This window comes from Cyprinus carpio, chromosome A7 (genome assembly GCF_018340385.1).
Source record: "Cyprinus carpio isolate SPL01 chromosome A7, ASM1834038v1, whole genome shotgun sequence".
NCBI classification, from domain to species: Eukaryota; Metazoa; Chordata; class Actinopteri; order Cypriniformes; family Cyprinidae; genus Cyprinus; species Cyprinus carpio.
Genome location: NC_056578.1, coordinates 27,471,182 through 27,488,899, shown reverse-complemented (window position 1 = coordinate 27,488,899; position 17,718 = coordinate 27,471,182). Strand labels below are relative to the sequence as shown.

The window sequence follows — 17,718 nt, the reverse complement described above, 5'->3', positions numbered from 1 at the left end:
AAATAAAAAATAATTAAATAAATAAAACAACTGAATATTTTCACATTTATACTGTAAAAAGTGTTCTATTTTAAAGAGAGATGTAATATATAAATAGGAATTTAATAAAATGTTAACTACTGTTATTTATGGAATTGTGAGTGTGCATTTTATATGCAGATTTATTAGTATTCTATTAAAAAATGTGAATAAAATAACTGCAATTAATCTATTTTTTTGTTTTTGTGCACACTTTGAAACATCAATATTATCAGATTCTTTCAATGTGTTAATTTTGTTAAGAATATGTATTTTGTTGTTGTTGCTGTTTATAACTTAAGCTAACATGCCAAATTTGACATCCCTAACATATTTTGTAAAAAAAAAAACTTTTTTCCTTCTTTTTTCATACGCAAATATTATACCCTGGGCTCGAGTTTGAATACAATTTTCAGTCTTTAATTGTATTTGACGTCTCAATAATTGTGTTTGATTGTTTCCAGAGGACCTACATCAGCAGGCAGATCATCGCTACAGATGGAGGGAATCGGAGCAGCTCAGTCGAGCTGGCGGTCACCATCACTAACGTGAAGAACCAGCCTCCACAGTGGGAGAAGGACAAATATGAGGTCATCATACCTGAAAACACTGTCAGAGACACTCCAGTTGTGGTATGTACTTAACATAACACTAAACACGTATAAACAAATAGATCTCTACAAATATGTGAATTATGTAGATTTATGCCTGCTTTTTACTGCACTTAATAACAAGATCAGAGTCCTATAGGGTAACAAATAGTAACTGTAAGTGTTGGTTCCACAAATATTCATTGCATAAAGACACTGATTTCACCAATACTAAATATACTGTGAATGAAGGATCAAAACCAAGAGGCAAAACAAACATACAGCTTCTGCTAAGTGATTTATTACTTTGGCCTTTGAAGCACACCTGTGAGGCACTCCATTAATGACCATGTCTTTCATGTGTGCATTGAAGGAACGCTATGATGTATGTGGATAAGTTTTAATCCCACAATATGGTTCTGGGTATTCCTTGAGGGGCTTGAGTTCCCAGACACTGTCGACTTTACTGTCATGTACTGGCGGTTACGAGTGACAGCCTGTGCTTTCTGCTCGACCACACAGAGTCTTCACACAGCCTGTCACAAATCCACAAGTGCACAAAGGCACACACACATACTACACAGGCCATTTAAACTAATGGTAAGATGCTGTAAGATTCTCTAAGCTCCAGTCCCCACCCCAGGCAATGTTTCTGAAGCCCTGCCATGAATCATCTGATCCTTCGCGTTAAATTTTCAGGACGTTGTTTCATTACATTCACTATTTAGGAAGTCAGCCAATCGCTGAATCACTGGATAATTTATGGACATTTCCTTTTTTTCCATTTTCGTTTGGTTACAAGTGCACTGAAAGCATTAATTTGCAGCATTTCCTGGAATACATTTATTGCCATTAAGACCATTATTAATGCAGATGAGCGTTTCATGAAGAGCAGCATAAATAAACAGGGCAAGGAGGAACAAAGGGCAGAAAAACAGGAAAATAAATACAAATACAAAAACGGAGAACTGCACAGAGAAAGTGCTTGCTCTTCTCCATCTAATTTATCTTGTGTTAAGTGGTGTTTGTGTTCTTATTGGTATAGGAAGTAATTGAGCTTATTTAATCTGATCTGTAGTGGTGATCTCCTCACAGTTGCCCCATTAACAGAGATTCACAGATGTTACATTTAAAGACTCGATTCTCTTAGGACAGAAAGATAAGTCTTTGATGTTGAAATGATCAACTTGTGTCTTGCTTATTGCTTATCTCTCACACACACACACACACACACACACACACACACACACACACACACACACACACACACATATATATATATATATATATATATATATATATATATATATATATATATATATATATTATAATAATGAAATGTATTATTATTTTAATACTATATTATATAATAATTTAAATATGTGGAAATGTGGGATTGCCAAGATTAAAAAAAAAAGCCTCATGCTCACCAAGGCTGCATTTATTTGATCAAAAATACAGTAAAAACTGTAATAGTGCACTACAGTGAAGTATTTAATAGTAATATCATTTTAATATGCCTATTTGGTGGTCAAGAAACATTTCCATTAGGAAACTGATCACTTTTTATCAATTTAATGTATTGATTTAAATTAAATTAGAATCATATTGACCCCAAACTTTTGAATGGTAGCGTATATATGAATGTTAAACAATTTCCTCCTGGCAGACTATCAAGGCCACCTCTCCGTTGGGCGACCCGAGGGTTACTTATAACTTGGAGGATGGATTGGTACCAGAGAGCAACATGCCTGTTCGTTTTTACCTAACCCCAAATCGTGAAGATGGCTCTGCCTCTATACTTGTCGCAGAGCCCTTGGACTATGAGACGACCCGCAACTTCATGCTTAGGGTTCGAGCTCAGAACGTGGCTCCTGTTCCCCTGGCTGCCTTCACTACTGTTCACATAAACATCACAGGTAAAGGATTTCCATATGGCCCAGCATAGCTGAAACATGTTTAGAGGCTGTCATGAGAAAATAAATAAATAAATAAATACATTTTCATTTACTATTGGCAGTGTATACCTATCTGTGCAGTCCTTAATGCATCCTAATGTTCCAACTGATCCTGTAGCTCAATCAGAATGAAAAAAAACCTTCATGTAAAAGTTGATTTAGCTCAGTCCAATTGAAAAGAAGTGGTGCAGGTCTTATTTAAACAATTGAATAGAGAGTTCCAAGCAAACCTTTCATGAACTCAGATCAGATTTAAAAGTACCTTGTATGCACAACCAGTACAGTCAAGGACAAACCTATGCATGTCAAGGGTCTCACCTCAGTCGTGGTATTGAGGGTGGAAGAGAGCACTGGTTATTCACTCCCCCCACCGACAATTCTTGCCAGATCTGGTTTTGCTGCGGCGCCCAGGGAGCAGTTGGGGGTTCGGTGCCTTGCTCAAGGGTACCTCAGTTGTGGTATTGAAGGTGGAGAGAGCGCTGTACATTCACTTCCCCCACCTACAATTCCTCTCGGCCCGAGACTCGAACTTGCAACCCTTGGATTGCAAGTCCAACACTCTAACCGTTAGGCCACGACTTCCCCTAGAAGAGAAAAGTAAACTGATTTCCTACCGACACACTACAGCAAAAGGTTGAAATAACTGGCTTAAAACAATTTTTTGTTGTCGTTGGTGAAAATACTAATGGCCTAAGACTTTTGCACAGTAGTTAATAAATACAGAATTTTGATTATAATGATATGCAAACTGTAGTGTAACATGAAATGCAGTTCTTTGCATGTGCAGAGATTGTTAAGAAAACATATGACACAAATGGATATTTTCACAAAATTGTGGAGCTTAGGATGCATGCAAACATTCAATTTAGAACATTTGAAGTTGGATTGAATTGATTAATAGGAACAGAGATCTGTGCATGTACTGTGGTGCTTGTTTATGAACCATTTAAATTTATAGTTTTTGCCTGCACTTTCTTATTTCTTATCAAAGCAATTTACAAGGAAGTGTCATAATATCTACATTTTAATCACATTTAAAATCACAGCGTTTAATCTATTTCTTGTTTGCATTCCTGTTCCTTGTCCTTAAAGCTGATTTATACTTCTATGTCGGACCTACACCGTAGCCTTTAAGCTATAGGCTATGCGTCAGTTTTCATTTATACTTCTGTGTTATTGTCCGCATCGATGTGCAGTACACGTGCAAACCGCTAGTCTGCAGTGTCCACGGGCATGTTGCTGGTGTAACCTGCAGTACCATGACAAAAGCCGAAGAATTAGTGGCTCGTTGGAGAATCATTATAGCAGTGACTGCGGCAAATAAATATCAAATCATTAAATCATTATTTAAAACTACAAAAGGAGACAACAACGGAACAAAATAAGATATGACATTCTTTCCATCTCCACAATGACTTGTACCATGTCAGATCAACATTGTTTGTCACAGACAACTACTGATGTATAATGCTATGTGGTATAATAAATGAAAAGACACTTGTTCTTTGCTTTGTTGTATTTTATATAAGAAGGTGTAACATTATAATATATTAAAGTGCACATAAACACACACAAAACTCAAGCACATACGGAGGGAGGGATTGTAGCAGACCAATCACAGCACTTGCTGTCCGCGTAGAATTGACGTGCTGTTAGATTTTTGGAGAGGTGCACATCAGGCTACGGCGTAGGCTATGCGTGCTACGCACAACATACAACGTAGCTACGGCGTAGGTTCAACGCAGAAGTATAAATTGGGCTTTACACTTATTGTTAATTTATTTTTATAATCCAGTCATGCTCTTAAACTCTGATTATTGTGCAATATGTCCTGTAGCCATGACTCTTTAAAAGCCTTTATTTCATCCCACCCTGTCTGTTCGCCTCTACTTAAGTATTCCTCTGTGTTCATCTCTTCCACTGCAGGAAGTCTCTGTACTTCCCCTGTTATTTACAGAGTTTGCCCTGCAGTGTTAATCTGGCTCTCTCTTCATGGATGAATCCCTTGCTCTCCCCCAGTTATGACTGCTCCATAATATTGATCTGGCTACAACTCAACCTACAGTCCTCCTACTACTCCAGTTGTATTAACAAACATCTTTTAAGTTCTGTATTCTTAAAATATGTATGTTAATACATCTGGATAGGATACATATGTATACATATGTATGTTAATACATTTGTATGAGGACACTGGCACCTTATCAGGATCAGTTTTGTGATCTGAATGGTAATATCTTCATGGGAAACACTTTGTTTCACGTAAGCCACAGATAAATAATTAATATGTTCTGTTGCTTTTGACTTATTTACACAAGTGCTTCTTTCTCTATTTAAGAGTACAGCCAGTGCCGTGTTCAAAAGAGAGTGGGAGAGAGAGAGAGAGAGAGGCATAGGGAAATAAGGGATTGCTGGAGGGAGGAGGTCGTAATGGATTTGGCCTTCCTGTTTAATTCATGATTTAAAGCTTTGGTTGATAGAAAATTTAAACCTCAAAGTACATCAGATGGTGATTAGAGTCTGGAATCATTGAACCCATTAAAAATCTTACCTTAAATTCCAATGTCCTCATGTCCCTTTTAGTACTGGGAGCAGCACATTTTAGGAGAGTAGGCTTGGTCTTAATTTCCTCTTGAACACACATAATCCACTAATGTAATAAGGATTAGATAAGACATAATGTCAGAGTTAAGATAAGTCAGATTTGTTTCTGATGGAAAGCCAGAGTTCCCTTTCGAATGGTCTCTCCCGTTGTGTCACTGACACTAATGGGGAAACTGCTGTTTACTCTAATACTGAAGCCTGATTTGTTCACATTTGTGTAAATTTACAAACCAATGGCGCTTCAAACAACCAAAAGGGGAGGACTTATGTAGTGCCTTTATGTATTGAAGAGTTCCATTTTGTCAGAATTTTTCTCCTTCAGCGACAAAGATCATCTCTTTGCTGACTCTGCAAGCAAGAAGCCGAAGAAGAAGTAAAAAGCTCAGCCTGCAGCTCACCACCATGAGAAGGAGCCCCCGGCAGCGGAAGAAGCCACAAGCCTTTGTATACCAGCCAGTGAGGGGTCTTTCTGGGGATAGTTAGCAATTCTGCATGGATTAAGCCGGAACACTCCTGATTATTCAGTGGCTAGTGACATCTTTCAGACTGAGGACTTCCCATCCCCACAGTGTTTTCCAGAGGATGCTCGGCCTCAGGTTGACCGCTTCCTCTGTAATTCCTCTGGGCCTGCTTCAAATGCAGCCTCTTCAGTATTGACTCAAAGCCCGTGTCCCATCCCACACTTGGTGCCTGGGACATTTTCATCTCAGGGTAACCCACTATCAGATCAGAGCTGTGGCCCCTTGGAAAACTCATCGCCTGTTTCAATCAAGTGAACCATTGGAACTGACCTCCAGAAGGAGGATGGTCAAAAGACAACAAAAAGACAGTCAAAATGCCTCAAAAGACAACTTTCACTGCCCAATTTATTTTTCGAAGCAGCAAGTTCCCGTACTTCCTCAGGTAATCAGTTGGGTCAGATGCTCCCTCCTTTTGGTGGCCCCACTCTGGAGGATTCAGATGTGGTTCCCCAAGTTGACTCAGCTGCTATCGGCAGCCCCTTGGCCAATACTACAGAGGAAGGACCTTCTCTTGCAAGCAAAGGGCATGATTTGGCATCCCCGGCCAGAGCTGTAGAGCCTTCATGTTTGGCCCCTTAACGGGAGCCTTTGCAGCTCCCTGCGAGTGTAACTAATACCACTTTAGAGGCTAGAGCTCCATCTACAAGACGTCTTTACACCCTTAAATTTTCATTCTTTTCTCTGACTGGTGTGCAGCACGCAACCAGGACCCTTCATCGGGTGACGTGTCCTATGTGCTAACCTTTCTACAAGAGCTGCTGGATAAGGGGCACACCCCTTCCACACTCCAAGTATATGTAGCAGCCATCGCGGTGAATCATTCTCTCATGGTTGGCCAGTCAGTCACATATACACATATTCCGGGTAATCACTGGCAGTGTGAAAGGGGCAAAATCTAGCAACCAGGGAACAATTGCCAGGACACATTACCTGTGTACTTTCCGGAATCGCAGTGTGAAAGGGCCTCAGGTGTCTTATTTATTATTAAATGTAGCATTACATCACTTTGTTGTCCACGACAAACAATTGTTCTGCCATGGTACAAGTCCTTGTGGAGATTGAAAGAATGCCATCTTCTGCTGTTTCTTTCGTCATCTCTTTTTTTTTTTTTTTGTAGTTTTAAATAAATGATCTGTTCTTTGATATTTATTTGCTGCAGTCACGGCTGATGCTTCTCCGACAAGCTGCTTCTTCTTCAGCTTTTGCAGTGGTCTGCGGATTACTCAAGCAACATGCCCGTGGAAACTGCAGACTAGCTGTTTGCATGTGTACTGCACATCATCGCGGACAACGATGCACAACTATTAATGAAAACCGACGCATATCCTATGGCATAGAGGCTACGGTGTGTGTCCGACACAGAAGTATAAATGAACCTTAACCTCAGTACAGGTGATCCAGGGCTGGGCTCGCAGAGCGGCTTTGTTTTGCACTGGCTTAAAGCAAGGAGCTATTGGATGAGTTCCCCTAAGCATCAGTGATGCAATGGGAGAGACCGTTCGAAAGGGAAAAACTCCAGTTACTAATGTAACCTTGGTTCCCTGAGATAAGGGAGTGAGCGTTGTGTCGGCTGCCATGCTATAAGGCTGCATGCAAATCAGTGACTGTTACTTCAGTTAAAAGATTCTGACAAAATGGCAATCAGAGCCGACTTGTATAGTGGTCAGCTTCTCCCCATTTGGCGGGTTAAAGTGCCATTGTTTCATGCAGTTACACGAAGGTGAACAAATCAGGCTTCAGTATCAGAGTAAACAGGTGTTTCCCCATAAGTGTCAGCGCAATGCTCCTTCCCTTATCTCAGGGAACCGATGACACGTTACTAACCAGTGCATTTTAACTTCCCTAAGTCTACCATAGATATTTCTGCTTCTTCATAGTTAGTTGCCTGAAACTCCACATAAAGAGGTCAAGCTGATGCATTAATGCTGGAAACAATGCTTAAATATTGATTCACATGAGTAATTTCTTGTTAAAACTGTAAGTACAGTACATATGTTCTGTGCACCAAGGCCACATCATTCATTTTCTTTGAATGACAGGGAGCCCAATATCAGTGTGTAACAGACTTTCAATAAAGCCAACTGAAAGTCTTTCCTTATGCACCAACCAAAGAAAACTGATGAAAATTTTATACAAATTGTTTTTCAAGTTTGACTGTCTGCTGTTGACAGATGTCAATGACAACGTTCCATTCTTCACCTCCTCGATATATGAGGCATCTGTGACTGAAGGGGCGGAAATTGGGACTCTAGTTCTCCAAGTGTCAGCAAATGATCTTGACCTGGGACTGAATGGGAAGGTAAGAAATAGTGTTTTTCAATTGAAATAGCTATTCACTCAGTCAACCTCCATCTGTAAACACTGTACTCATACAGTACACTATGCTAAACAATATGCTCACTGTTGAAAGATCTGTAAAATTCAAAGAACATTTGTGATACAGCCACACTTTAAATGAGGATGAATGAAAGGATCTTTATACTGTATCTCACTATGACCTCCAAAATATTTCTTCTGATAGAAAACTGGCTTCTATTTCTCTGCAGTATTTATATCATATTTCAGTGGGAAGTAACCATGTCTGAAGCTCTTAGATTCAATTACTTTCTAGATAAATGTATGTACTGCACACATTCAAAGAAATATCACTTATTTTTTTAATTAGAATGATATGCAGTCTGTCATTATATATAATTCCATCGTTCAAAAGTTAAAAAAATATAGTAAAACAATAATACGGTGAAATATTATTACATCAGAAAGTATCTGTTAGTTTAATTTATTTTAAAATGCAATTTATTTTATGAAGATAAAGCTGAATTTTCAGAAGCCATTATTACAGTTTGTCATACATACATACATATACATATATACAGATAGCAGGCTTCCAACTTTTGAGTATGTTTCTGTCGTTCTATTGGCCAATTGTGAACATGTGACTTCTGAAATCCTTATTGTTGAGCCATGCTCTGGACCCTGGATCTAAAGGGAGTGATTAAATGTTCCTGTCTCTATGTAATTTCTTATAGTGGGGCTTTTCAACAGTCCTCTGAATTACAAATGCCATGCAATGGCACAATAATGAGTATCATTTGTGGGTGTGAATGCTGATATCATTCTTTTTTCTTACAACACCCCCTCACACACAGCCATTTTTGTGCCAGATGGGGTTTGCTGCATGTTTTATTAATCTGACCCCTGTAATCATTTTATTATGCCTTTTACTATTTAATTCAGCCTCTTACTTGTGTTCTCGGCTCTAATGCGGCCAGCAGGGCATCATTTCATACTCACACCATGCTGGTTTAGTGCAACCATTCAGAGCAGCTTGTCTGGTAATTGTTGTTTGGGCCTTGTTGAAACAGCAGTTGGCACTTCTTCGTCAATTCAACAGTTTTGGCTATCTAGATTAGCTTCATTATTCTTAACATGAATGGCCTTGATTTCTGCTTTACCTGCTGGGAAATTGCCAATGTGCATTACAGGCATTTCTGACAGAATACCCAACAGGAGGTCTCAGTTTCAGGTCAGAACGGTTGGTGAATAAATTATGAGGAAAAGGCTGGATTGTTTAATTACATGTGGTTAGATTAGGCGGAATAGCATTAAACACACACACACACACACATAGGCAGCAACATTTACACAGGAAGACCAGTATTAATTGTTAATACGTTTTTCACACAACCCTGTTAGTTGTTTTGTGACAGGTTTGGTACTATTTCTCCTCTGTATTTAATTTCTTTTTGCCAATTTCTTTTTTATTGTGTCTCAGATCTCATACTCTCTACTGAATGACCGTAGTGGAGACTATCAGTACTTCCGCATTGATCCTGAGCTGGGCACCATCTACACAGAGGCTGTGTTTGATCGAGAGACCAAGGGATCTTACCTTTTGGAAGTGAAGTCAGTAGATGGCTGGGAATCAGGCAGGCCAGGGAAGCATGGACAGCCTAACTCAGGTACAGCGAACCCTATGTGGCAGAGTTACAGTAAATGGTTAAAGCTGATATGAAAATAGGGGAAAATATTCACACTTATTATACATTATACAACAATTACATTATATACAATTACTTTCTGTTCTCAAATCTGATTGGTTGAGTAGCAATACAAAAATTCATGATTTACAGTCCAAAATCACTGAGACTGGATTTATTTTTAAAACATTGTTACATGTTTGTAAATCAATAGATGGCCACAGTTCAGTCATTGAATCATTCATTGAACTAATTAATTAAAAACACATTTTTTAGGAGTGCTGCTACTGTGTGTGGTGCAGAAACAAGTACAGTAACTGACAATCAGGGTTGGAAATTAATGGGAGTATGGGTCAATAATACCACTAAAAAGACTGAAAAATGGCCCTAAAATTTGAGATTGGGGGGGGGGGGGCGCAGAAAGTGTCGCTGTAAACCGTTTTCACCCGAATATTAGCTAAAGTGCTGATATGATAATGATTTCATAACACAGTCCAATACACAAGATGTTAATAGTAAGTGCTTACTTTTCATACAGTTTCACCAATGAAAATGAATCCAAACAAAGCCACAACAAAACTGTTGCACTTCTACAAACAAAACAGCACTGGATTTTTGAATGAATGAGGCAGATCAATGAATCAATGACCCTTTATAACAGGGGTCAGCAACCTACGGCACGCGTGCCAACAGTGGCACGCAGAGGGATAATCGCTGGCACGCGAGCATTAGGGAAATAGGGAATACTATTAAAGTCTGAGAATTAAGTAACCTGCACTAGTCTACGGAGTCAACTTTTAACGATACGTTTACAATAGAAATGTTAAAGACCAACAGATATATCCAGTGATGCAAACTACTCTATTTTTTTTCTTTCTCAAATATGGCCATTTTGAGAGTGAGAGAGAGAGAGAGAGAGAGAGAGTGTGGACACCTGTTAACAAGAAAAATAAATTGTCTGCCTCTGTCTCTCTCTACAAACAATAAAGTTGTTTAATTACTTAAAAACAGCGATTTTCGCCCCTCCTTGCTGAGAAATATAATGTAGCGATTCAGTATCGATTAATAAAATTCACGTGGCTGCTGACAACAAGTTTATGAGCTTTTGAATGTTACTTTTTGCACACCGCGATCTCAGATCTTGTGCCAGTGGTGTGTGTGCGCGCACATCAATTTAAGTAGCGCATAGATATTTAGAACGGTGATTAAACTAAACGATTTTAATGCATTGGCCTTGTCACACACATACATACAGTGATGTTCAGTATGTTCACACTGTACATCTGTTATTCAATGAACTTTTGAAAAGTTTTTATTGTGTGTTTTTTTTTTATCTTATCATTTAAAAATGTGTATGTACTGTACAAAGCATTAATGCATTCTGTATCATACAGAATGCATTAAAAAGGGGTGGTGGGGGGCTGTTGGCACAGTGGTTAACCAGAAAAATTAAAATGGCATGTCATGCCGAAAAGATTGCCGACCCCTGCTTTATAAAGACATCCACTTGCTTGGTTCCTGAATTAATCAGCCACATAAATGAATCAATTCAATGGATGACTTTTTTACTTTGATCATTTCAAATTTCTTTATTCAAAAAAATAAAAAAGATTGGTTTGCAATCTGAACATTTTTATTTATTTATTTATAACTTACTTAAAGCAGTTCATAATGACATGAGAATAAAGTTTATTCAAAAACATTAATCTCATGACATTATTTACTGTGCAACTACATCTAAATGCCACTTCAGATGCAGCTTCTGATCCACATCTGCAGCCCAAAGATGGATTTTGTTGGCACTGATTTCATTTGATTGGTAACAGCATTATAGTTTTTAAACTAAATTTAATGAAATGTAAGAATTTGACATAAAAGACTTATACTTATAATACGCTCCTTAAAATCAGTTTAAGGGGGCAAATATCTCTTCTTAATGGAAAGTAAATTTCACTGCTGACAGTTGTGTCTGGAAAGAAAGTTATTCAATATCAACTTTATTTAACTGTTGTATAAAAGCAGTATCACACTTGCAGTCAGTATTAGACTGCTATTATACCATTTAATTCACACACAGTTTGGTTATGACTTCGACTCCCTTAAATATTCAGGAATCATGCAGACCATATTTGACGCTTGATGCTACCAATAAAACAAGAATTTATTCAACATTCATACAAGATAGTAATTACAGCTGTCAGTCACAAACACTGACTGTTTGAACATAGCCAGTGGGGTTGTGGGACTTCACAATACAGAGCTAAAGAAGATCTAAAGTTCAGGGGAATATTTACATTAGCTGCATAAAATATTACATTGCATAATCCTTGTTTAATATAGACAGCGTGACAGTTTGATTGGATTTGTTATTCCACAGGGCTAGCCAGAATCTCACACAAATGTATTTTTCATTCATTGTGTGGTATATTAACAATGTCTCTTTTGCCTTTGCTTTGTCTAAATAACCCACTAAAACTTGTAGTCAGCTAGACAAAAGTTGCTGGTTTAAATGTTGATGAAGGTGCCAAAGGAGAGGGGGAAATATCAGGGCATCTGCTCCAGTTTTCTCTGTCCTCCTGTGCTGTCTGCCTGCTCACCGTTTGCCCTGCACTCCAAATAGAGGAGAAGCCGTGCACTCCAACATACTTACAAGTGTAGAGAAATACACAAATGTAGATTATCAAATTAACAACACAGCAGTGTCAAATATGGTCGAGCACACAGGAGACAGAGTGTTGATTAGCAGAGAGTCACATGTACACACACATAATTACTCAGAAACATGTGAAAGCTAATTGTACTAAGATGCTGTCAAAGATGTCAATATGACAAGGAAACAAAACAACACGAGTGCTCTTTGAGCAGAAAATCCCACAACAGAGTTGTGCCTTTGCATTTGTGAGCGGAAATCATGACCACGTCTTCATGGCGGGGCTCTGAACAACATGCCATCCTGTCAAAGAGTGGCAGCTAAGCGTATGCTGTGCTCTTTTTACACAAAATAACACGTCAGAAAGAGAGCTGGATCGAGACTCGAATCAGAGTCTATCCGCCTCTCACATCCCTGACTGAACTGAAGGCTCTGAAAAGGTCACGACATGTTTGATTGTTTAGGTTATTCTGTTTCTTTACAGAAGCATAGGATTTTTTTTTTTTTTTTTTTTTTTTTTTTTTTTTTTTTTTGCTTTAAAGGGATAGTTCACCTAAAATTTTTATTTCTCCTGTCATTCTAAACCTGTATGACTTTCTTCAGTGGAACATAATAAATATAGAGAGAGAGAGAGATTCTCTCAAACCTTTTTGATTGCCAGTATTCTTCAAAATGTCTTATATGTTCCACTGAAGATAACAACATGAGAGTGAGTAAGTGATATTGATGCAACCAATCCGTTTAAATATGCTTTTTTCTGATTCCATTATTCTTGTTCCAGTCGCATATCAGCTCGGAGAGGCATTTATTTTTAAATAAAAATTAATAAAATATTTAAGAAGTGTAAATATGATAAAATAAAGCCCAAAAGGTATTTATTATTGGAATTAAAGTGTTTTGGATAATTTAATAGGCCTTTTATTGAAATAGGATGAGGTGTCCTCACCTTTATTAGAAGTTTAAAACTGTTAAGGGGTTGGGATTTAGGGTTTAAGAAACAAGTAAGATCCCAAATGTGGCAGCCATATTTCTATTTATGATTAATATATATATATATATATATATATATATATATATATATATATATATATATGCACAGTTTTAATATTGTACTACAATACACCGAAGTGTGAAAGGTATCTGCCACTATCTGCGTTTTTGGGTGAACTTTTCCTTTAATAATTGATCTTGTTTTAAGCAGCAGATCGTGATTGATGTGTCTACTGATAATTATATCGCATAGTGCTCATTTAAATTGGGCAAGCATCACAAATTTCACTTGCTTGCACTCAGTAAACACACAACTCCCAGGGTCCTTCACATCACCTAATGACTTCAGACACGACATAGAGCCACACGCATGAGAAGAAGATGGAGAGATGAAGATGGTCAGAAAATGAATGAGACAAACAGAAGATGCAGGAATTTGATGGAATTGGAAATGTCAGATATTTACAAAGATGTGAGGGAGGAGAGAGAGAAAGAGAAAGAGAAGTGGGAAATGACAGAGGCAAACACTCAAATGTAAGAAAGACAAGAAAATTGAAGTGAAGATAAATGTTTCTGAACACAGATTGCTAATCTTGTGTGTTTCTACTCTTGCCAGATACTGCGTATGTGCGTATTTTCATCAGCGACGTGAACGATAACAAGCCGGTGTTTGCGCAGTCTGTGTATGAAGTCGACGTGGATGAGGATGCTGACGTGGGCTCCACCATCCTCACAGTCAGTGCTAATGATGAAGATGAAGGTAGGTGAAGATGAGGAGGGGCATTGAATGATGGGTAGAATAATATGCTCATTTGTAAGATGGAAGAGGGATATATAAAGTGTTGACTAGGGGTGAAAATCAGGGTAATAGATTTAAAAACCTGACATCACAGCTCAGGTGTCTTCAACACTTGATATATCTTCTACAAATTTTAAGGGAAATGTAAAATAATAAATTTATGAAGAAGAAAAAAAAATCAACAACAATTAATTATGAAGTAAATTTGTACATTTTATTATATATTTCATTTTATATTTAAAGATTAATTCAGAATTTTAAAAATATGGAAAAAGGAAGATCAAATAAAAGGGAAATATTCTTTCAGTATTTACAGCGTTACTGCATTTGGACTACATTAGGGCATAAACTTCTCACAGGGCTTGTCTAGCACACAGTGATATTAATGAAATACAGTTAAAACATGTTCCCATGAGTTTGAGTTTGTCTCCAGGCTATTGCTTTCATATTCTTCTGCTCCATGCAATAACATCTGTACCACTCATGAATGAGAGACAGAGACAGTTGGTTCCTCATCAATATTCCCTGAGAACATAACAAATGCTTCTCCCAAGATAACCACCAGCCTCATACATTGCCATGTAAAAGCCTTGGCTAATATTTTTGTTTTATAACACACTCCAGAAATGTGCACAAAGAGGATTGTCTACATAACTCATCAGCCAGCCTGTCTTGGTATATAGATGCACTACTGAAGCGCGTAATTCCCTGTGGTCCAGCTGAATCCATGATTTGATGCAGGAGCGAGGAAGGGAATTATTGTATCAGTCATTCGTCATAATACAGCCTCGAGTGGCTGGACATTCCCTGAGCCTGAAGCGTTACCCTGATGAATAGATTTCCGCCTTCATTGCAGCTCTGACTTAACCCTCGCAGCCACTGGAGCAGAGCCACCATAGTGCAACTGGCGAGACATCATAGTACATCTGCACTTTCATAAGGAAGCTGCGCTTGATTCTGTGCATTAGCAGAAAATGCAAATAAGCCAAATATTCCCTAATGCAATTTTGTGGTGATACCCTAGGCATCACGAGATGGTGGAGATGAAATGGCGATGAGATTCCTAATCTGTCATTCCCTATTCATTAACCTCGTACCAGCAGGGATATACAAACACACTGAAAGATCTGAAGGACTGTTAAGCAGGAGTGTTTTTGCTCTGTTTGCTTAACTGGGTTATTTGTTTATATGAAGTCTCTTTGCATTTATTACCTATCTCAGAGAGATTATTCCTAAATACATACTAACAGCATAGTAATAAAGAATTTAATAAAATAGCATGCTCATGTCACATGTATTGCATCTTTTATTGTTTAATTAACAAAGCTCAACAGGGGATCCAAACATTTATTATAACTTTTCTTTTAAGCTGGTTTGAACTTTGTGCTCCATTTACTTACATCTGTTTGCTTATGAATGAAATGTGTACCAAAGTTCAGGTTTGGTGAACTCTGACCTCCAAATTCAGTTAGCACAAAGACATTTGAGCATCAGAGTACCTAAATATCACAGACTGGCTGGATTCAAATAACACATAATTTTAAAACTATGTGGTTTGCTGTGTTGTGAGGTCACAAGTATTTTTGCATACTCAAGTGTGGTTATGGTCTACTGTATGCGAGTAGCTCTCATTGGCTACATTCACATCACAAGTGATTTTGAATGAAATCCATTTTTAGTGAGATTGTTCATATGTCCTATTAAATGTGCCAGCCAATTTTAACATCATAAAATCAGTTTGTCAGCGTGTTAGGCTGTGTGTCCACCAAAGCATTTTTATTTAATTATTATTTTTTTATTTATTTTATTATTATTTTTTTCTGTGAGGCTAGCATATTTTTCAAATGTTTTTTCAAATGTTTCATATTTTTCAAATGTTTTTTCAAATGTTTCAAATATTTTTAAAAATGGCAGAAGTGTGATGAGTGTCTATTTTACTTTATTTATTTATTTATTTATTTATTTGCTACTGAGATTTGAAAAATGTTCAACTTTGTGCAAAATGCAGCGTTCATCACTATCACTTTATATCTAGCCATCCAGTCACAGTGGAGGAGAGGCAGGACATATATCACACCAACCAATTGTCATATCCTATTTATACTACGACTGAACAAAAATGGGGGATAAGTTAATATTGCTTTTAAAAATAATAATATTGTGAGTATTCATGCCTGTACCAGATGAAATTCCTGGACTACCACCAATGTTGAGAAACATTTCATTTACGATGTATCTGACACATTAATTCAGGGGATATTCCATCTCAAAGCAACCAAAGTGTCTCAAAAAAGAAAATAAAAACAACCTAAAAAAAAGCACCCTCTTTAAATATGTAAGTTTCAATGTATAGTTATATAATGAAAATTATTGTTTACTCCTCCTCATTTCATTCCAAACCTATATGACTTTATTTCCTCTGTGAAGAGACATCTTGAGCTGAATGGAGCTTTGATTGAATGTCTGACAAGAGCTATGCAAAAGTACAAAGTAAAGTTTTAAAGCAGGACAAATCAGAAATAAGGGAATATTGTCATGGACCACTGTAAAAAAAAAAAAAAAAAAAAAAAAAAATTAGATAAAGAATATAATTTTTCATTTAATCGTATCTTCACATAATTTAGAGTTTATTGGTCTATGGTTCCATGGTTTCCAAGTTTCAGAGGCTAATCTTGACAATAACCTCTAAAGTCCATTGAAGCAGATTATTGTTAACCTGCAGCAAAAAAAGCTTGTTATTGTATTTTAAATAGATACATTTTTTTCTTGCTAACCATTTTTCCACTTTTGGGAGTTTCTGACTTTTAGCCTTTTGTTCAGTAGCCTTTATATCAGTGTCAATGTTGGTCTTTGCTTTCTTCTTTGTTCCTCTTAAAAATTACTTCAGGCCAGAGGAGGAAGTTTTCTTTGTTTTCATTAACTGCTCTTATTCTTTAGGTGCTAATGCCAAGTTGCGCTACCAAATTACATCAGGCAATGTAAGAGGTGTTTTTGACATGGAGCCCGAGGTTGGAACCATCTTCATTGCCCAGCCTCTGGACTATGAACAGAACAAGCTCTATAAGTTGCACATCTTGGCCTCTGATGGGAAGTGGGAGGATTACGCTACTGTAATAGTCACCATTGTGAATAAGAACGATGAGGCACCTGTGTTCTCTGTGAACGAGTACTACGGCAGTGTGACAGAGGAGATGGATGGTTCTCCTGTCTTTGTGTTGAAGGTACTATCCGCTCTGTTCAATTTTCAGATCATATATTTGTTATTTTAAAATAGCAAGAAAGAAAATGTTAGGAGCTCCTCTAAATTAAACAAAAACAGGTCATGGATGTGTGATTTACCACATTCTTCTTCCACTAATGGGATTTTTGAAACTGGATAATACAACAATTCATTGGAAATTGCCCAAACACGATTTCTTAATTAGAGTGAAAACTGTTATTGATTTGTTCTTTTGAATGCATTCAACAGTTTGATTGAGTCTCAAGAGGTTCATGCATAGTTATTAAAGTCCAAAAAAAAGTTAATTATTAAAAGTCTGAATTTACAGTGAGTGACATTACTTTATTTGTCCAAAGATGTGAGAGGCTCACTTTCATTCTGAATGTTT

The 17,718-nt window shown here is 37.4% G+C and overlaps 1 protein-coding gene across 2 annotated transcripts in view; it reads left to right on the top strand.

Moving 5' to 3' along the window:
• Nucleotides 1-17,718, top strand: part of LOC109093790 (neural-cadherin-like) — a 255,054-nt gene that overhangs the window by 140,526 nt on the left and 96,810 nt on the right. For both annotated transcript variants that reach the window (XM_042760623.1, XM_042760624.1), the window contains exons 12-17: nucleotides 483-650; nucleotides 2,278-2,527; nucleotides 7,863-7,990; nucleotides 9,467-9,653; nucleotides 13,928-14,071; nucleotides 17,048-17,331. In XM_042760623.1, coding sequence (XP_042616557.1) covers nucleotides 483-650; nucleotides 2,278-2,527; nucleotides 7,863-7,990; nucleotides 9,467-9,653; nucleotides 13,928-14,071; nucleotides 17,048-17,331 — 1,161 coding nt within the window. The remainder of the gene's footprint in view (nucleotides 1-482; nucleotides 651-2,277; nucleotides 2,528-7,862; nucleotides 7,991-9,466; nucleotides 9,654-13,927; nucleotides 14,072-17,047; nucleotides 17,332-17,718) is intronic.